Source organism: Acanthopagrus latus, chromosome 11, assembly GCF_904848185.1.
Source record: "Acanthopagrus latus isolate v.2019 chromosome 11, fAcaLat1.1, whole genome shotgun sequence".
Lineage (NCBI taxonomy): Eukaryota > Metazoa > Chordata > Actinopteri > Spariformes > Sparidae > Acanthopagrus > Acanthopagrus latus.
In genome coordinates this window covers 11,110,457-11,131,782 of record NC_051049.1, presented here as the reverse complement: position 1 = coordinate 11,131,782, position 21,326 = coordinate 11,110,457, and the positions used below count along the sequence as shown (strand labels likewise).

The following is a 21,326-nucleotide window of genomic DNA, read 5'->3' as shown; positions in this document are numbered from 1 at the left end:
ACACTTGTAAAAATAAATGATTAATCTTTGATTTAGTCTATCTGCAGCTGGTCTCTACCAGTTTTGTTTTGGTTTAAATCCATTGCTACTAATTCTGAGTCAGAATGTGGCTTATTACAGCTCCAAATAAGCAAGAGACAATCAAGGACTAACAGTAAAACTAACTGTATAACTCTGCTTTGTACATTCAGGAGTCAAATGGCAATTATTGCTTTTTCGTGAGATAATGGCAACTGAATGCTCTTCTTTGGCCACAGTTCAACTTATATATATGCTTTTAATTTTCTTAAAGGGGCACTATGTAGTTTTAGAGCAAGATATTTACAACATTAAGGAGGTATTAATACAGACTCTTAACATAAATATTCATCTTTTTCATAACTGAATAAACAAGTTGTTCTACAGCTGAATGGTGGCAGGGTCTGCCATATATGTAAAAGTCAACCAGAAAGAAATTGTGTTGTGTACTTTGAGTTCTTTTTGTTTATTCAGTTATGAAAACTGAAGAGTGTATTTATTTAGTTTGGGTAGGCATGAAAATCAATCAGTTGTGATCTTTTTCTTCTGATTAAAATACGTCCCCCAAAACTGGATGGTACATCTTCAGGGACTTACATTGCTTTGCTTTGCACACTCAGGAGCTCAGTCAAAAAAGAACAGAAATGCCATTATATGTGCTTTCCTTATGAAATATACAAATACTTCAGAAATAGTATTTTTACACTATTTATGAACTATAAATGAATCCTTAGCGATGATAATATAGTCACAATCTGGCTAATATACTTATTTTGTAGCTGTTTTATGCTGAATCTTTACCTCAGAAACACCAAAGCATTCAGAGTTGGACTCATTTTGATATTACAAATGTAAATCTGCAGTGAGGTCAAACATTAATATGCATGAACAGGTCCAATAGAAGTGCACGAGCTCAAGGTTAACAGGAAGCAGCTATTTGTGATGAGCAAGAGACCGCGACGAAGTCAGTTTGACATTGTATGGTCAACAACATATAGAGGTGCCACTGCGCTCTTCTTCTCCAACGGCAAGCAGACTTCGCCACATTGAACTGGAGGAGAGGTTGCCCAGGACCAAAACAAGCCTCAGCATAGATAGAGCTAGAAGGTAATGTTCCGCTTATTTAGATAAATGGGCTTATTACATACGACACTATGACCGCCTTGCTCTCGCTGAAGTCGATATAAGCAGTGGCCCTTCGCAAGACGAGATAAAAAGAGACGTTTAACGTCCACTGACAGCAGCTAGCAAGATTACAGCTAATGCTAGTTCGCTAGCGTCAACTTCAGCGGCTAACGTCTGTTAGCAGTAGCCTGCTGGCCGCTTGAAGAGCGGTAGGATATTTGTCAGAAACTTCTGGAAAACGCGTGACTAGCTCGGCTGTTATTATTCAAAACATATTCTTGAAGTGACAAAGCTACAGGTGAATAGTGATGTTAATAACTCTGTTTAACTGTTTGTTGATTTTCACTCTCCGTCATGGATACTTTTGAATGGCAGTTGTTTTTTGTTTTTACTGTAGATGCTATGTTAGCATAAAAGCTATGGGTATGGAATTAGCTGATATTGTTGATATTGTAGCAGCGGATACATTTTTAAGCGGTGATTTAGCTAGATTTGTATTGGCGCTCCGGATTGCAACAGCCAAACACGTCAAAAGAGTAGCATTTCTGAAGTTGTTCACCTTCTTTCTCAGATTACCAGACTAATGAGTGAAGACGAGGACATTATGGACGTCTCTGATAGCTATGAGGATGCGCCATCAGCAAAGAAGAATGGACGGACCTCGTTGCTGGACAGCGGGGAGGACTTCGAGCTTTTAAACGATGAAGACATTGACGACGCCCCCCCTCCTCTGGAAGATGCGGGGGGTGGGAAAAGGAAAAGCACGGATGAGATTGAAAAGAAAAATGCAGATCCAGATCCTCCAGTTCCAGTGGATGAATGGTTGGATGTGTTAGGTATGTGGGAGAAACATCGTGGTATTCTGTCAGGTTGTGGCAGAACAGACTCTATTTTTAAGATAATATTGCTGTTGGAAAAGTAAAATCTACACCCTGTCCCAAGGTGTTGTCATCTCCCTGAGCAACGCTTGTGGTTGTGCCACGGTCAGTGGTCACTGGACATGGTTCAGAGGTGTAACTGACTGAATATAATACCATTGTGTTTGTGTACAGGTAATGACCAGCTGAAGAAAAAAGTCCTGGAGGCAGGGCAAGGGCGAGACAGTCGGCCACAGAAAGGACAGAATGTAAAAATTAATCTTAAAACATACCTGAAGGATGGGACGCTTGTAGAGGAGCAGCATGACCTCTGTTTCACTCTTGGGGATGGAGATGTGATCCAGGTAAAAATGAATAATTAATAATACTTTTTAAATTAGAATTACTTACCAGCACTCAATCGCATATATATCAATATTTTACTGCGTAATTTTTTTAGGCTCTGGATCTCACAGTGCAGCTTATGGAAATGGGAGAGAAAGCCCTCATTCAAACTGATGCAAAATATGCATATGGTGCCTGGGGGAGGTAAGGATGTCTTTTAATCTGACTAAAAGCTAAAAGCAACTGCAGTTTCCATGTAAGCGAAAAATTACAATCTGCTTCCTCGAGTGATGTTTATTTATCCTTGCAGTCAGGACCCCGAGGTTCCCCCCAACGCTGAGCTATCCCTAGAAGCTGAACTGCTAGAGGCTACGGATGCCCCAGACCTGGAGCTGCTGCCCCCTGCAGAAAAGATTTCCCTGGCAAGCCATAAGAGAGAGAGAGGCAACGCTCATTATCAGCGTGGGGACTACGCTTTTGCTGTCAACTCATATAGCATTGCCCTGCAAATAACAGAGTCTAGTTCTAAAGGTGAGATACAGGCCAAGGAGTCAGGACTCAGCGAAAAGTCTGCTACAGTTTGGTTTTAGAGGACATGCGTGGTACTTATAGAGTTGATGCTTACTTTGATTTAGCATTTTTGGAGGTTTTAGATTTGCTGTCAAAATAAGAACAACAAACATCTTTCATGGATATAAAATCCCATGAGGCCCACTTTAGATGATAGATAGATAGATTGAACAAATTTTAATTTACTTTATTGATGCCCTGATAGACATTTTATAACTTAAATTTATTTATGTATCTGTTTTTACTGGTTTATGTTTTGGTTCCTTTTGCTGCAGTTGACATTAGCGCTGAGGAGGAGGATGAGCTTATGGATGTCAAAGTGAAGTGTTTAAACAACATGGCTGCTTCTCAGCTGAAACTGGACCACTATGATGCAGCACTTAAATCTTGTGTCTCAGCACTGGCACACCAGCCAGAGAACATAAAAGCACTTTTCCGCATGGGCAAGGTACACTTTGCTTTTGTTGTTTCAGTTTCACTGTTTAATAGGTTGTTTTAGTAATTCTGTGTTTTTTTTACTCAAGGTGTTAGCCTTGCAAGGTGAATACACAGAAGCCATTCAGACATTGAGGAAGGCACTGAAGCTGGAACCAAGCAATAAGGTACTTTTGGGCTCTTTACATTCATTTTTATTAATAAAGGCTTTCAGTATGGGGAAATGTAGTTCTTTTTTTCCCCCAGTAGATGGCGACATATGGTAGATTATCTAATCACTTCCTTTGTAGTGCAAGGTCAGGTTGACTGCTGATTCATCATTTCAAAGGATCTGTTTTCATGTTGTTGCTGTAAATAGGTTTGCCCTGCACCCTGGCCATATCTAATACCTAGCCACTGTTACTGTTATCCTGCTTATACAGTCAGGTCTATGTGATTCTTTGGCTGCATGAGGCCATTTAACAGATCCATGCTCAGTGCGTGGGCTTCTTGGATCAGTTGTGAGCTGCAGCAGCATGATACTCATGCCCAGAATCCTCCACTTGAGTCCTACACCAATCTGTCAAACAGCACATGGCCTTGCTGTCACTTAAGCTTTTCAACCAGCATTTATATTATATGGTTGATTTTTGTTTTTGGGTCTGTGTACAGTTACAAATCTTTTCTGAACTGCAAAGATGCATTTTGTAGAATTAATCTAAAATGCTGTTGTGTGTTTGACACTTTCATATCTCATTAGCAAACATTAACTTTGAAACCTCATGTACTTGTTGAGCCTCAAACTAAAGAAAATGCAATTTGAGTTTACCTAAAAATAGCAGTTAGTCATAGATGTTGATCTTAGATATTGAAGATGCAAGTGAAACAGCACCTTACATAAAATCAGCACAGCAGAAACATCCGGTCGGACCGTCATGTTTGACTGAATATCTTTAGATTATCAGTTAGGGCTGAGGAAAAATAACTTATCTCTGTAATGCAAATCAACCACCAGTTACCTTACCAGAAGTCACTGTTGTTTTTAAAAATGTCTATGTGTCAACAGACTTTTAAACGTGGTGCACAATCAGTTGTATTAACATTAAAACAGTCTCTTAGAGCAACAATAATGAACAGAATCCCTAAATAACATCATGCTCTAACACCAAGAACTGTGGGTGTGTTTGAGCGACAATACCAGGACGCTGGCATTATAATCAATGAGGCGGTCTTCAACAAACGCTGGCGCCACGGAGGGACAGGCTGACGTGCTGTCACTCCATTCTCCTGGCACGGACAGACACGCTGTCTAAATTTTTTACACTGGTGTCAGCTATTCACGCCCTTTATCTTCAACTCAGATGGATGAGAGGTGATTTATTTGTCTGGGGTTTTTTTGACATGACACACAGTCTTGACAGTTCCAGTTTAAACTGCTTCAGACTGTTTCAGCACAGTATAAGAGCAGACATATGCTGTTGGGACAGGATGATAAATGTTATTTTAGCCTACTTTATCCCTGCCCTGGGGACAAGTCAGTGTCATTTTTGTCATTTTGGTGGGTAGCTGATTGTGTAATAGTGGTTCCAACTTGCCAACCGTGCCTTGCTCAAACACAGTGTTGTAAGTGTATCTGCTTACTCTTAGCATTAGACAAAAACAGCCAAATCCTCAGGGTAGACACTCAAACTGACACACAAATGTCTCTAAAAGTAGACTGTTCTCAAATCTAACAATAGTATTATGTAAAGTCCCTGTAATGGTGCTCCACCCATCTTTCTGAAGAGCATTGCCTAAGCATAAACATTTGTTCTTGTCTCTGAAAGCATTGGTTTGATTAGGCTCTCACCAGTTTTAAGAGCATTAAAGTGACTCAGATGTGAGACAGTTTTGGAACAATAACTAAACTCCATATCCTGGAATTGTTTGGATGTGTGGGTTGGATTGTAGGCTAATTCTGAGATGCAAGCCTGAGATTTCTTGTGAGATGACAAAGAACAGTAGAAACATTCTTTCCAGCATCAACAATCATATTACGTGGTCAGTAATTTCTTTTGGAAAAGCCTTGTCAAGTCATTTTTCAGGCTTTCCATACCATTAGGTGACCACTTGTGTCCATTGATGTAAGGCTATTTTCATCTTGACACATTCCCATTAACAAGGAAATCAGAGTTGTTTTGGCTGCAGCACATATTTGTCTTGTCTCATCTTTACAGACTATCCACGCAGAGCTGTCCAAGCTGGTGAAGAAGCACTCAGAGCAGAGAGGAGCAGAGCAGGCCATGTATAAGAAGATGCTGGGTAACCCGAGTAGTAGCAGTGGCAGCACACAAAAACACAAGGCCAAGTCTTCATGGGTGAGACAGTCATTGAGTGTTGAAGATTTTTAAAGCACAGCTTCAGTCTCTGTCCATTATCATATGATACTAATGCACATTTGGAGTGATATGTATATTATCACCAAGGGAACCTTTGAGTGGTGATAAATAGGGTGTTAGTTATATTTATACATTTCTTGAAGTTGGAGGTCTTGCTTTTTGTTTTTTTGTTTTTTTTACTGTCAACCTACTTACCATCCGCTCTCTACTTCTGTCTTTTCTCCAGGGTCTCAGCTGGAAGTGGCTATTCGGTGCCACTGCAGTAGCCATCGGTGGTGTAGCATTATCTGTCGTCATAGCTGCTAGAAATTAAATGGAGCTCGTACTGATGGCCTGACCAAGCCCTGCAGTTTTAGAGTCTGAAAACAGAAGCACATCTGGCAGTGTCTTCTGACCTTTGGTGAAAGGTCGTGGAAGTCGGTCAGATGCCTCTACACGGTCACTTCTCTGCTATGTTTGAGAACTGTATGTGGCCAACAATAAAACAACAATATTTGCGTACGGGAACAGTAATTCCAACCTTATAAATGTGTAGTTTAATGCATATCTGTCACGTTGCCAGACACAGTTTTCTTTTGCGGCCATGTCTCTGTCTTTGGTAATTAATGTTGATAATTTGAGTATGAGAATGAAAAATTATTTACCATAGATTCAGATAGGAGTTATTTCAAGATTTTTTTCCCATCAAAATAACTATTGTGATATGGTCCTATGTCATGCTATAGTTTTAAAGCGTCAGATTGTGCAAGTAAATGGATCTTCCTATTTTGAAGAGAGAATATGATTTTACGGTACAATATTTCATATCGAGTGGTGTATGCGAATGCTCTATTATTTCAGGCCCACAGAATGGTACGGTGGCTGTCTTGTGTGCCAGCTCACACACCATTTTTTACTAGATACAGATACTACTCTTCGCTAAGTGAACACCAAAATAGAGGCACCTGCAGGATTTAATACAATGCAACATTCAGTTTTTTGCACAGGTTGTTTGTGTGGTGAATCAGTTCTGTGGTGCATGTTAAGGCTGCTTTTGTCTCTACCCACATCATTAACATATACAGAGCCACAAAGATATAAAGAAACACCCCGCAACATAATGTGGTTTAAAGAACTGCAGCCTCAGAAAGCACAGTGGAATTGAATCAGCACCCCTGACACAGTGTCAGCAGCAACAAAGTAAAATAATAACATTGCACAGTGCACAAATTACACGACTGACTGTTTGATTGCGATTCAGTGCTGCAGTGTTTTCAGATTTCTGGTCACTTGTGTATATACACATTAAAGCATCAGCTACAGTAGATACTCTGCCAACGTTTGTTAAATTACTAGTTTCTTGTTGATAAAGGTGCAGTTATTCTCTTTTAAAACAAGTACAGAGAATGGTACACAGTGAAGTGGTTCTGAATAATACTGATGGAGAGTTTATTTTTATGAATCAATTTCAGTCAATTATACCTCAATTTCTGATGATTAAGACCAAATGTTGAAGGATGACCCTTCAAGTACAATGCTGGGTGTGTACGTTTGTTTTTTTTTCCCCCTCCCCAACACTTTCTGCCTGTGAAAGCTTATGTTAATTGTTTCCTTTATTTATTTCACTGTTTTGGATTTTTGCTTTCTTAATGTGACATAGCTGAATCTGTGGCTTCTTCAGAGTAGGTGGTAGATGGCCTACAGAGCCAAAAGTTGCATAAACTCTGTGACAGCTGGTGGGAAGTGAAGTGGTTATTGACAGTCCCTGCATTTGTTAATTTTATATTCATCACAATAAAATGTGTCTGTTGTCAAACTTCAGTTTCCTTTCTTTTGTATCGAATCAGAATTTCTGTCCAGTCATTTACAAGACATCTAGTGTGTTTCTGGATAGATTCCCTGAACTGTTGCTGATCCACTGGCATTAACGCCTCACTTAACTGGCCTCAGATGCTTCAGAAATATCCGACATCTTTCACTAAAATATGTATGAAAACAATCCTCTTATTTTTATAACAACATGACAACTTGGATGCACTGGCATCTAACATTTCATGGTTGTTTCCAGCTACACGTCCCAAATTTTCTGGATATTCCCAAACTGTTTTTTTTTTCTTTTTTCCTTTTTCTTTCCAGACATTGACGTATCGCTGACGTAATCAGATGACCTATCGTTTCTCTGTTCCTACGCATAACTGATGTGCAAGGCTTATTCTTAAATACACATTTTTTTTTGTCAACCATTAATAACAAAAAAACATACTTACAAAGTACCAGCATTAAATAATAGAATCTTGTTCACGTGTCGACTCCGAATTAGTTATAAAAATTAAAAAAAGAAAAAAAAATAGTGCTCATCTCTCAACAATCATGTAACATCTCTCTTATTGAATACATTTTGAATTATTATGATACTATTTTTTTACTGCAGTGTATAATGCGATTTTCGGATACAACACGTGTGACTATATAGGGCTTCATTACTGCTCGGTGACCTCATCGTCAGTGAGCAGTCATTGAATATTCATTGAAAAGCAACGGGAGTTCTCGGTTTACGACAGAGTGCGTCCGTGCGCGTGGTGGGAACGGTAGCAAGATGGCGGCGCTGAAGGAGGAGCAGTGCTACGGACTGTCCTGTGGAAGAGTGAGCAACGGTAGCAATGTCTCCGTCTTTCACGTCAAACTCACTGACAGCGCGCTGAAGGCGTTCGAGGGCTACCAGAGCAGCAAGGTAAACGGGCCCGTTTCGCTTCCGTGACATTTCGGTTCGCGTTTTTCTAAAGAAGTGTGTCCGGGCGGCTGTGACAGGCAGAGTGAGGTCAGTCCCCACTGTGTCTGCTGCTGCCTACACGCTGCGATACACAGCCTCAGCAGGCTGGCTCAGGCTGGCTAATTTGGCTTTTTAAGTGTCTAGTTTAGCTCTGGCCAGGCTGACTGCTGTTGGTTTGTTAGGTAGCTCGTTAGTGTTGTGTTTAAATCACACCCAGAATTCACTCCACTCTCGACTGTTGAATAGTCGGGTCATGTATCAAGCCCTCGTCGTTATTTCATAACACTGGGGGGGTGTTTTTGTTTTTCACATATTTGGCTGTTAACTGTGGGTTTGTTTGTTTGTTTGCTAACTTGTCTCGCCGAACAACCTGTGATTTTCTTTATTAAAACCAAAAATCACGGAGCAACTTCTGTCGTGTTTACAAATGTTTCCAGAAAGTTTGTTAAGCTGTCACAAAAAAATAAAACGACAACAACAAAACAAAAAAAATTGGCGAACGTTGTTAGCTAGCCACCAGCAGCTACCCACACATAATGGTGACGGCTGCTAGCCTTGTCTTCTCACTCACTTTGATTTAGTTTGAGAGAAAGAGAGAAAGAAACAGCGTCGTCTTGGTTGAGTATCTAATGACAACATGGTGAATAATTTGGAAAAGTACCCAGGATTCATCCGAGAGATCTCCCCTCCCAACCCCCCTCTCACTGCCCCTACAGGCTCATGTTCACTTGTTAGCTTCAAGTGCGTCAAAGTTGGTAAACGGCAACACATTTTCTTGTCACTCGTCGATTCTAAACAAGAGGTTGTATTCAAGGGCTGATCTCTGAAATGGCTCTGCTGCTGCCGCTGCTGCTGCTTGCTCGTCTTCTCCTGTAGAGAGGGAGAGAGAGAGAGCTATAAGTCTGGTGATGGCCATCTAACGTTTCAGCTTCTATAAATATTTGACAGGGAAAACCTGCCAGGCCACGAGTAAAGGGCCTTATCTCCAGCCTCGGTGGTTGTGTGCAGCAGGACTGCAGCTGATAAGCCAGAACAATACAATTGTGATGGGTAATTGGGGGACTACTAGTTGTAGGAGCGTTTATTAAACTAAGGAGACACACAGAAGAAATTACCAGTTCTTATTTTATCCGAAGGAGGCAGGACAATACTTTCATGATTGTCTCAAGCATCTTGGGTTCTACACAATGGATTGACAGGGCTTTGCACCACTTCCACAAAGTCTTGTTAAATGCATACATTAATGCAGTTTTATACTCAAAATTTTCGTAAAATAATGTTTCAAAATGGATCAGAAATAGTTCTTTCTGCTGGCCTTTTTGTTTGTGCAGTTGGTTTATACATGGATGATGGAGGAGGTGAAATTGAATCGTGTTTCATATGCATCATTTTATGAAGAATTGTTGCCTGCACAGACACACCGACTCTCAATCCCCTAAAGCTGTCTTTCTTACTGCATGCATTACTGTGTCACTCTTTCCCTGTTATTTGAGTTAAAACCCTTACTCACAGTTTGACCCGGTCAGGGATATTGAGTAATCAAATGGCTCCATGGTATAGTAGCTGCTTGGTTTGCGGTGAAGGCTCAGAGCAGTAGGGTGATGTGAGTGTGTGCTGCAGCATTTCGGGAATGTTATACTTAGCTGGCACAAAGAGTTTTTGTGGGGAGGGGTTTTTAAACAGGTCGAGTACTTTTTATTGAGTTTATTCTTGAGTTGACTATATGCATTTAGACGGACATATTTTATGATGCGTGACAAAATGATGCATTTTATTTTATTTTTATCAGATACACATAAGCTCATCAGAGGCATTCAGAAAGCAGTTACTGTGACTTTTAACAGCTTCTGTTGCAGCCCAGTCACAGAAGATTCACACGATCACAGATGATGAGCATACATCAAACCACCCATCTGACACACAGTAATCATACAAGGACGTGTTGTTAGCCGCATGTATAAATTGATTACATAATATGTGTGCATACATTACATTATGTTAGTGTACAAACAGGTGTCTTCAGTCTGTTGGGCTCAGTGTTAAGGGCATGTTTATTTAAAAGTAGCATATTGAAATACAAAGCCAACAATGAAAGCCAAACAATATGACCAGGGAGCAGTGCAAATATATGAAGTCCCACCACTAACACAGACCACATCTACACAAACACAGATCGAGAAAAGATATTTTCTATAGAGAAAAAAATGTGAAAACAGAAGAAGAATGAAGAATGTGAATACAGACTAAACACTAAAGACGAGCCTGTCATGAAATATAGCCAAATAAAAAGAAGCAAACAGGCTCTGAGAAATTCAAGTAGTTTGTTGTTTAAGGTCAGACCAACTTAGATCAGCAGCTCCTGTGTGTTGGTGGTGAGAGTTAAGATTCTTTTTATATTGTAGGGGTTGAAATGTCATTTATATAGAAAATTCCAGGCTAATTATTATTACACACGGCACCAACTCAAACTTAAGCTCGTATTGCTTTCGGTGTGGCTCGGGTGTCTTTCTAGGGGAGCTCAGCCCCTCCAGCGCTCTCATAATTCAAACACTGGCTGGCACCCAACAGCGGAGCTGAGCTGGGAACTTGGTAAAGGAAGAGGAAGAGCTACAGAAAGACACACCTCTCAATGTAAAAGTGGTGCCATAATCGAGGATGTAATCAGACAAAGCTGAAAATGTTTACAACTTCCAGTTTTGCCATTGTTTTAGTGGAAAATGTGTGTACTCTGGCTGGCACATGCTTTTTATAAGGAAGCTTAAAGCTGTTCCCAAGCCAGTGTACAGCATAATCGCTTTAGCTAGCAGCAGAAATACAGCTGGAACAGTTAAAGTCTTAAGTGTGTCATTGTAGAGTCACTAAACAAGGCTTGTTTTTCATTCCAATGTAAGCTAATCAGATGCTAAATGATGTCAAATCTGGTCCAGGCAAGATGTCATGTCGTCAATGTCTCTGTAATGTAATTAAGTGAAAAACTGTGACTACTTGTTATTGTGCCTCTGAAACTATATTGTGCAATACCAGTCAACGAATAGCAATAGCGGAGTGTATTGACGGCTTCCTGCATGAGACGTGACTGTCAGCTGGTTTTCCGTCAGTATGTCTGAGGACAGACTGAACTGGAGCTCCTACTGCGTGACCGTCATCCCAGAGACTTGCTTTTTTCTTTTATTTTTATTGTCTTTGATATAAGCAAGGGAATGAGTAAGGCTACCCGTGTCATCAAGCTGAAGGTTATGGAGAGTAAAGATAAAATGTATAATTATTTCTCTGGATGACTGTTGTTACAGCGCATTACTGGAAATACACAGGGCTTCCTCAGATTCAGTCATACTGGGAGTCTTTCTTTGTTTTGAAAGAGATAAATGGAATAGAACAGCAACAGAAATATAAGCCTTAGCGTTGAATTCAAAGCTTGTCTCAAATATAAAGTGAACATTTATAGGTGGTCCAGGAGGGCTTGCATATGAAGTGCATTAAATCTTGTGAGCTGGCTCCGCAGTATTACACTGGTGAGAGATGAGAAGTCCCATTTGAATGTTAAAACCTCTCGTTGGCCCAAGTCATATCTTTTTGTCTTGTGGTGAGGTAATGGATTGGCAGTTATGTGCTGAGAGTATGAATTTTACATTTTTAAGGCAATGCATCACAGTGGGGGACACCCATATTGTGGTTTGCAATTTATTCAGTGTTGCATTTACATTTTAACACCTGGCATGAATTTCCAGTAACTGTAATGAGTATAATGACTCGTTTAGTGATTTGATCTTAAAACCTGTTCATTTTTTAATTAGAAGGTATTAAAATGATACCTTATGGTTTGGTTATGCACTGCAGTGGCAGGCATGTTGCACGAAGACAGGACTGAGTAAAAAAAATGCAACATTAAACATATCGTGATAGTCAAATTACAGTGTGAGCATAGTAGATTAACAAAGTTCTCAGGAAACTAATTTGTGCTCATTTGCATGAGATATGAGCCCCTGTCATTAGTCAGTTAATCGATTATTTGACAGAGAGACAATTAGTTACCAGCTATGTTTGATAATCGATTATCGAGTCGATTCTTTTTAGTCATTTTTAAAGCAAAAACGTGAAACATTTGCTGGTTTCTGCTGCTTAAAAATGTAAAGATTTGTTGCTTTTCTTTGTCATAGTAAAGGAAGAGTCTTTGGGTTTTTGACTGTTGGTTGGATAGAGGAAGTAATGTAACGACATTATTTTGGACTCTGGGGAACTTATGCAACTTATGCAAAAGGGTCCAGGTAGAATTTTAGTTAATTCAGCAAGACGGCATCAGCATACTTTGGTTTGTTTATTTTCCCCAGGCGGACTCACCCCCCAGTGTGACAGTAAAACTGACTTCACACCAAGTCAGTTTTACTCTTCGCTCCACCTCCTTTCTCAACCCCTATGGGGACGGTATGGGAAGTAATGGAGAGCATGAGGGGATTCTGTTTCCTCAGCCCGTTCAGCCTGTGCCAGTGCTATGGTTATTTAAGGAATGCTGACTCCACAGTCTCAGCAGATCACGGGACTCTGCGAGAGATGACCATAACCACTAAGGCCAAATATGACTCTAAATGTCATGGTGTTCCTCTGTCCTGTGGCAGGATTGCCACAAGTGACCGTGTCAAACTGGTGTCACTGCACACAGAGCGGACTGCCTGACCTGCTGTCTGTTTCAAAAGATCAGTGAGAGCCGAGCAGAGTTTGTTTTTTGGTCTACAAACTGCTGATGCTCTGTGCCTGTGGTTTGTGACCAGTATTTGAGCAGTAGGATGCTTAAAAATAGGTTCATTAAAGCAGTAAGTAAAAACTTCTTTGTAATAGGTAGTTCATAGTTGGATCTCAACCCCAGATGGCATACAACCTACACTGCCAGTTTAATGCATCTGTGTTTGACAACCTGGGGATGGAACCCAACAATCAGCTGTCTTTCTTCAGGAAGTTACGTTATGATCCTTTTAAGCCAGAGGAACGAGTTACAGGTACAGGTGTAGTTATGTCATTTTGTAGATGAGTAAGGATAATGAATAAATGCCAGAGTTAACATCTGAAATATCACTGCAGCAATTTGGAAACCTTGAATAAGACCAGACCTTGAAGGAATCTCTGCTGAATCAGCACTGGCTTCTCCGTGTTTGAAAAGACTGATTTATGAAAGGAGATTCCGCTTTTTATTTTCTCAATTATCCATTCTCTCCTGGTGTGCTACTCTCCCTGAGAGTCAAAGTGTTTTGTTTTTATCAGTGCCAGTGACTGTTTTTCATGGTAATCACACTCCGAAAATAAGATTTCCCAAGTGTAAGACTGGTTTTATCTTGAATTTTTATCTGTAAATCACAAATATTTAACCAGCCTAAGTTTAGTTATTCTAGTATAGGATAAACTTGATAGAGCAATGGTAATATAATGATGGCCCAGAGATGACATTGCCCATCTCTGCCTGAAGCCAATAGTAACCCCAGCAATGAAAGGTGGCTTATGTGCTTTGCTTGAATGCAGTTCTGTGCCATGAAATCTGATGTAGACGAAGCAATTTTTTATATTATCTTTTAATCAACACTGGCTGACTGAAAAATATTATTTTGATTTGAATCATTTTGTAGCAAAGACGTTTCGAAGGTCATCAAAATGGGTTAGGGTTAGGGTTAGCTTTTCAATGTACATTTGTTTATTAGACATAACTTGATTCATACTGAATTATATACTCCTTATCATCACTGGGAGAGGCGCAGAATATGTAAAATTATTTTAATCCATCATATGCCATTGACAAGAATTGAACCCAATCATGGAATTGCCTGCTCAAGAATTATCTTGGGTCCAGTTGGCCTCAAAAGGAGAGACACACATTGCTATTTTTCAGTCAGATGGTGGTCACTGCTGTGAAGGAACTGTAACATCAGCTCAAGTCCAAGTAGGGACAGGGTCATAAATGATTCTTCCTCTCTTGAAAGTGTGATATGTTGTATAGCAGAAAAGTCCATAATAATGAATGGCTGAGCATAAATTAACATTGTGGAAGTTGTGATTCATGACGAATACAAATTGATTTAAAAGTAGCAGCTAGTCAAACAGCGAGGAAAAAGTAATCGAGTGAAAATTAAAAGCTTAGATGCATCAAGTGATAAGATGTACCTGTATTGATCCCCCATAGGATAAACTCAATGAATTACTTAATTACTATAACTATATGTGCTGCAGTTCGTTTGAGTCAGATGTAAGGTTACAATATTGAAAGAACAAAGATATTTATGTCAAATTTGAGATCCTATCAGATTAACTGATGAGGGTGCTGCAATCACTTGTTTTATTTAGGCTTTCTGTTTGCACTCTTTTCAAGTCAACCACGACTTCCTGCTTCATCATCACTTTCACAGTACTCTTAGAAAACTCCCTGATTACTAGAAGCTGACAGCTGTCTGTACTTTTAGTAAGATCTGACTATAGTTCTTTTAAGTTGCAGAGAAAAAAGTGTTGCTCACTTTCATTTACCACTAAATGTCATTTTTGTGCTGATGCAGGTGTGAATCTGGAAACCTGAAGTTCAGTAGTTGCACATTCAAGTGATGAGTATGATGCTGTGCTCACACAAGAATAAACTCTCCAGAGTGGATCAATCTGAAAACAATCACTCTGAGTCTATAATTTCAACAATGCTGTTACAAGACAATTGCATGTGCCTTCAAACACACGCTTGGATGTTTAACAGAAACGTGAACATACAGAACCTATCTGGGACATGTCAATTTTCTGTGTTGTGATGCATTTTTGATGCCAGTGTAGAAGAACCATACAGCTTGGGATGATGATCATGTTGTTGGTGCATTTGCGCAAGCATAAATGGTGAGCTGCAGTGCATCAGCAGCAGTGTTGCATTTCTGTCTGCATTTTATTATTATCTCAAAATGGAAAACACATTTTTGAAATGACTCTGGTATGGGAGCTTTAATGCAGATTTTTTTTTCAAGAGATGGCGTTGTGTTGGTCTATAGCGATTTTGTCAGACTCTACGTGTACTGATCCAACCCCCACGACAAAGATGTGTCGCTTATGTGAAATTTGCATTTGTCTTTTCAAGATCAAAAGCAGCTCCATGCTTTCGAGACAGAGAACATGAAAAGCTTCAAAGGGTTTCTTGCTAGCAGTGAAGAGCCAGTTACTGTAAATGCACCAATAAGTAGTTCCAATTAAGCCTCAGTGCTAGTGTGTCACTTTAAATACTCAATCGACACTCCGCTCCTCTGTAAGATCTTTACCAGACTGGTAAACCAGGTTTAAACCCACACACACACACACACACACGCACGCACACACATAGACACACAGACACACAGACATACTAGGCAGTGATACATGCACACTGAGTATGAAGAGTAGGGACACCCAGTACCATTTCACCCTTGCAGAGTGTATGGCACAAAGTGCTCTTTCCATCTCTGAAATCCTAGACAGGGGGAACATGGCATCGGGGTGACAGTGATGCAACTAAACACCTGACAATTTGGGTGACACAGCCATGCCCATGGGGATTAAGACCTGGCTATTCCTGTGTGCATCTACTACAACACAAAGAAGGCCTTTGCCAGTGCAACCTGAGAGACCCAGACGAGAATTGCACTTGTGTTTGAGGATATCATTTGCGTTAGACTCTAAGTCTGTGTGAAGAGGTTGGTCATTTTTCCATGAATTATGGCCAGTTGCTTGTATAAACAAAACAAAACAAATTGAAAAGGTGAATTCAAATTTTACTAACATATACTTTTATTGCATTATATCATCATATAATTTTATCGTTGAGAGCCTTGGGCTTGTTTTCAGCTTTAAGGAGATTGTGGTGTAGCAGATAAATCGAGAACACAACACCCAGGTAAACAAGCTAATTTTTGCCCATTGTGAGGCGCAAAACTATACTGCGCATTGAAGTTTAGGCTGCTGGCTTGTTATACTTTTCTGTCTCTGCTCAAACTCAGTCACCAGTGAGTTTGGCATTTGTACAATTACAATACAATTTCGACTACTGATGATATTCTAATATTTGACGGTGATAGTAAGATTCTGTGTTACAGCAGTTTACACTGTACATGGTACATCCAACATTCTCTTACAAACATAGATGTTTGTTTTGTCTGTCACAGCTGTCTATTTGTTTTAGTATGTTTGGTTAAATTCAACATGTTCAGTCTTTGTCTATATTTGAGTTTGGTCAGTTTGGTCTTTTTTTTTTCTTTTTCTTTTTTTACCATATCAAGTAGCCCTGTATCTGATTTAAGCCTGTCTAACTGCCACTTGCTTGTTGCTTAAACCCTCAAAGTGATCACCAGTCACCTTGAGATTTAATATCTACTGCTTGCTTCCGATTTTTTGATATTTCTTGCATGTTTGAAGACATCTTCCCACTTCTAATCAAAATGATAAATGGAGTTTCTCTAAATTACAATACATATCCTTTTCACTCTCACTTTGAGGTCAACTGTTTGACCTGATAAGTTTGATTAGGTTTACTGTTTTGTTTGGATTAGTTTGAACAGTGTGTAAGAGAGAGGGTGTTCTTTTAAAGACCTGCCAACACGAGAATGTTTGCTGTTGTCAGAGAATGTTGGATTGTTAGTGAACAACCTTTGCATACAAAATATGCCAAATTTTCTGAGGTCCATTTTGCTGTAATTTTTTGACACTTTGGTTGTTAATGCAGAGAAGAAGTGTACAGTCTGAAGGCAAATGTTGTGTTTTAGTAGGAAACAGATTTGAACAACAGTGTCATCAATTCAGATTTATCACGGGCTGACTGGCTGAAAGTCCATGCTCTGTCCAGCTGATCCCCACACTGTTGCTGGTTGGCAGCGTGTGGGAACATCCACAGCCTTGTCATCGATCCATGGTCAGGAGCCGTACTCTGTCCCTAAGGTTAGCTCTGTGGAACATTCTGGGCTCAGGTCCCAGAGAATAGTGACATGTCAGCAGCCCATTCAAATGAACAGGCTGAGGGTAGCACTATGTTAGCAGTGCTGTGGTGGTGGTGGTGGTGGTGGGGGGTGGGGGCACAGGGTGGGAGTGCTAAAACTGGTGCTGTGTTAAACATTGCAGGGGTAGACCAGGGAGTGTGGCTCCATGAAAGGTCTGCTGATCCCGGATAGGCTGTGAGTGTTCAGAGCTCAGGACAAAGTGACACAGTATTGTACTATTGACAGATAAATAAGACGGTAGCTTTCTCTTTTTTATCTTCAAGGATTAAGCAAGGGGATTTTGCTATTCCAGAGTTCACTATTTCTTCAATTTTTGATATCATCTCCAACATGATAATTGGTAATGTCTTTGTATAGCAAGACTAACAGTCGACAGCCACACTAGAGGCTCTGAGACTCTGTACTTCGGCGCAGTGGTGTTTTTAGCTAAACGCTGCAGCGAGCATTGCAACATGCAGGTGTAAAGCTTACCATGTGCAATGATAGCAGTGACAATCAAGTCCCAATTGAAACTGTTCCCGACTCGCTGAATTAGAGGTCTATGGAGTGGATGGTGAGTGAGTCATGTGAATGAATCTTAAATAAAACAGACTTGGTAACAGCTACAATCTCCAAATGTCTGTCAGTAAGGTTTGAGCATGAATTTTGATTTGTGCAAAGGATTTTTGTTCAAGTTAGAGATGCAGTTTTCTCCAAACAACCGTAATTAAAATGTATGATACATCTACATAATTTCAGGGAATTAAGAACCGAGTTTCCTGTTTTAACATTGTGGAAAATGAAACCAGACACTGATTTGGACTTGAATCTTGAAAAATTGAAGGATGCAGTGTAAGTGCGGTTAAACAGAGGACAGAAGCTCACAATTTTTGTATGCATTCTCCATACTCTGGGTCAAGATCAGACAGGAATACAAAGTACGTTGTGTCTTTTAAAGAGCTTGCCCTCCCTTGAACTTTTAGCTTGTGCATTTGATCACATTGATCCACTAAAGCAGCACCAAATGTCAAAGTAACTTCTCCTTTGGATGCTCATGAGTGTTTGGTTCCACCAGTCAGTGAAATGAATTATTCCTACCATAGTTCACGGTTTGTCTCTGTGTTGGTGGAATTTCCCGATAGATTGTTTTTGAAAACAAATCATATTCTTGAGTTTGACATCAAAACAGACTCTACAGTTGACTCTCCAAAGACGGATTGTTTTTGGCTCAGAGCTTTCTGCATGTTGCTCAGTGTTTCTGTTTGTTCTGATGTGCTATTCTCATCAGTGCATCGGCTTTATATTGTAAAAGCCCAGAGGTTGATGTCCATTTGCTGCAGTCAACAAGAATCGCACCACTGATGATCATGCCTTTTGGTTCTGGTTACCTCAGTTCACTTTGAATTTGTTTTACAGTCCTTTTGTATCGCTGGCCTGCGTGTTCTATGAAAGTACTGCAGTCTCTTTGATTTGCATGGTGGACCTTATGCTAAATGTGGAATTTATAAGAAATCAAATGATACAACAGTGGTACTGAGAAACCTCCAGGAATCTGGATGTGATACTGAAACAGCTGAATGCAACCGAAAGTGAAGTAGAAACTCTCTTCAGCTCTTCCTCTTTTCCTGTATCTCCAAAACTGAAATAACCCACCGTTGCATGATGTCATTATTCTGCTTAATCTTCATTTATGATATGAAAAGTTCATCATACTAGCGCATGCGCTATCCACAGTGCCCATCCCTCCTTGTAGTTTTTCAGGCGTTTTCTATGCTGTATACAATAACTCCTCCAGCTGAAACTGGGGAAACTGCAACATATTTACTTACTCCAAATATTTATATTATTTTGCTGTTGTTGATTAACTAATAATTGCAGCACATTTGTTATGACTGAATCTCTCCCTCACACGATGACCAGACTGGTCTGAGCCTTATTTGGGAGCTTCTGTGTCCAAAGTATTTGAAAAATGTCAGTGGTGAGCTCCAGCTATTGGGTGACTGGCTGACTGGACAACAACACACACAGTCCATCTCTGTTTCTGTCAGATGGTAGCAGACATGCTAACTGTTTTGGCTTGCAGAGGTAATTGATTGAGGCTGAAGGTCACACATTCTACACCTTTTCAGATTTTCAGATGGCCCATTTTTAATCTGGAAAAAAAACCTTACCAATTAGATATACTGTTTTTATTTTTTAATATTATACTTGACTTGACATATGAGATGTTCTCTTGACTAAATGTAATGTGTATATTGTATAAATAATGCAATCCTGAACAGGACTTTGTCAAAATTTGCCTTTTGAATTTAATAGATGAGGAAGATGGAGGAATATTTGTCCTCCTGATTATAATTGAGCTAATGCTAATTTAAAACTGTAATCTCATAGCTTTGAATATAAAATGATATTTAAATAGTGGTTTGTCTGTGGTTAACGTCTCCTTGAAACAAAGTTTTATGTAAATCTTTTCCCATCGGCCTGTGTTAAACCGGATGTATGTAAAATACCTGGTTTTCCTTCCTGAAGCTGAAAACAAAGGAAGAATAAAATAAATTCAATCAATTCTTAAATGATGGTGGATTTAACCCATAACAGTTTATGAATTGATATTTCTATACTTGGTGCATGCCTTTTAAAAGCTAATGTACTGCTTTTAGAAATTATTAGCACTTCCACTTACTTTGTCTCTTTGGTCTTATTAGTTGCTTATTTTTAAACAGATATCAAAGCAGTTACTTATGGGAACTGATAAGATCTTCACAAGAAGTTTGCTTAATTTAATCTTTTAATGTGTTAACTGTGTCAGTTATTTAACAATGCTGTTCTTGTCTTTTCTAGGTCCTGTCATCACGACCATTGATCAGGTTTAATGGAAACCAAGGGGTAAGAAAATATTTCAGTCTCGCTTTATCTCTATGATCATACCCCTGTGAAAATAATCTATTTCTATCATCAAAGTTGGCCTGCTGAATAACGACAGCTACCTGCTAACATGCATTTCAGTATTCAGATGTCAGAGTTGGAAAGCAGAAATTCGAATTTTCAAGAGAGTGTTTGGAAGCTCAAACATCACCTGAAACACACACACACTTTTTTTCAAACAAGACATGTGATTATGCAAACGCTGGTGTCAGCTGCAAACTAGTTATTTTTTTTCCTCCAACATGACACTTCAGTACCATATCTTAAAGTGGCTGCCATCGACGGCAGCAAAAAAGATGCTGGCAAAGCTGTTCTGAATTTAATGATGTACTTTTTGGCAATATGTGTCATGTGCTGTGTCAACATTGATCTTAAGGTACTACTGTTAAAGAAACCTGGTCAGCTGAATGTTTCCCCAGCCTCTCATGCAACTGGCAACAAGATTTCGTTCATTATTCTTTGGCTCCATAATGTACCAAACAGGAAAAATACTTCTAAACCTCTGAGGATGTCACATTGCTACCTTGTTCTTAATAGCTACTTGTTCTGTCATGTCTGTATATGTTTGTATTGTTAAGTAGTAGACAGTGTAGTAGCCTGTTTCTGTCCAGGAACTTTTGCTGATGATAAAATTTGATCTTAATCCACCTGTCTCTCCGAGGCATCTCTAAGATACTGTAGAGTGGTTTGAAGAACTGATGCTTTTCATATTTTTGTCATTGAAAATTCGGTGTGGCATTCAATGGGCTGGTTTGTTGGGATTTCAGTGGTAGTGGTAGTGATAGTAGTTACTGGTTGTGGTCATTGTTCTTAATAGGGACACAATGCCACGATTTATTGTAGCTCCATGATATGACTTAGGCCTCATCCATACGTACAGATATTTGGGTTAACAGGCTCTTAAAACAGAAGGATCCTGTGGCCTTCTACATACACTGAGTATGCGCATGCTGGTATAAACAGGAAGGAGGTTGAACACTCTCTGATCTGTTGC

General features: G+C 39.7%; 2 protein-coding genes across 5 annotated transcripts in view; both read left to right on the top strand.

Annotated features, from left to right (window-relative positions):
- Positions 1–967: 967 nt before the first annotated feature.
- fkbp8 (FKBP prolyl isomerase 8) lies at positions 968–7,502 on the top strand. Of its 3 annotated transcripts, none has more exons than XM_037113751.1 (9): positions 968–1,125; positions 1,715–1,979; positions 2,196–2,365; positions 2,461–2,549; positions 2,656–2,876; positions 3,191–3,363; positions 3,440–3,517; positions 5,546–5,686; positions 5,934–7,502. In XM_037113751.1, exons 2-9 carry the CDS (start codon positions 1,727–1,729, stop codon positions 6,018–6,020), a joined length of 1,212 nt encoding a protein of 403 aa, XP_036969646.1. In that variant the 5' UTR covers positions 968–1,125; positions 1,715–1,726; the 3' UTR covers positions 6,021–7,502. The 3 variants fall into 3 exon arrangements, with proteins under 3 accessions (XP_036969646.1, XP_036969647.1, XP_036969648.1); XM_037113752.1 differs by lacking the exon at positions 968–1,125 and adding an exon at positions 1,152–1,441; XM_037113753.1 differs by lacking the exon at positions 968–1,125 and adding an exon at positions 1,466–1,566.
- A 614-nt stretch (positions 7,503–8,116) lies between these two features.
- Positions 8,117–21,326, top strand: part of ell (elongation factor RNA polymerase II) — a 34,178-nt gene continuing 20,968 nt past the window's right edge. Inside the window, exons 1-2 of one of the 2 annotated variants that reach the window (XM_037113749.1) lie at positions 8,117–8,417; positions 20,249–20,293. In XM_037113749.1, coding sequence (XP_036969644.1) covers positions 8,283–8,417; positions 20,249–20,293 — 180 coding nt within the window. In that variant the 5' untranslated portion in view covers positions 8,117–8,282. The remainder of the gene's footprint in view (positions 8,418–20,248; positions 20,294–21,326) is intronic. The other variant, XM_037113750.1, reaches the window with a different exon arrangement.

Excerpts from the sequence above, each read along its gene's own strand:
- fkbp8 (XM_037113751.1), top strand. The coding sequence starts at position 1,727 with ATGAGTGAAGACGAGGACATTATGGACGTCTCTGATAGCTATGAGGAT. Across the intron at positions 2,550-2,655 it reads GCATATGGTGCCTGGGGGAG|TCAGGACCCCGAGGTTCCCC; the intron begins GTAAGGATGTCT and ends TTATCCTTGCAG. Across the intron at positions 3,518-5,545 it reads AGCTGGAACCAAGCAATAAG|ACTATCCACGCAGAGCTGTC; the intron begins GTACTTTTGGGC and ends TCATCTTTACAG.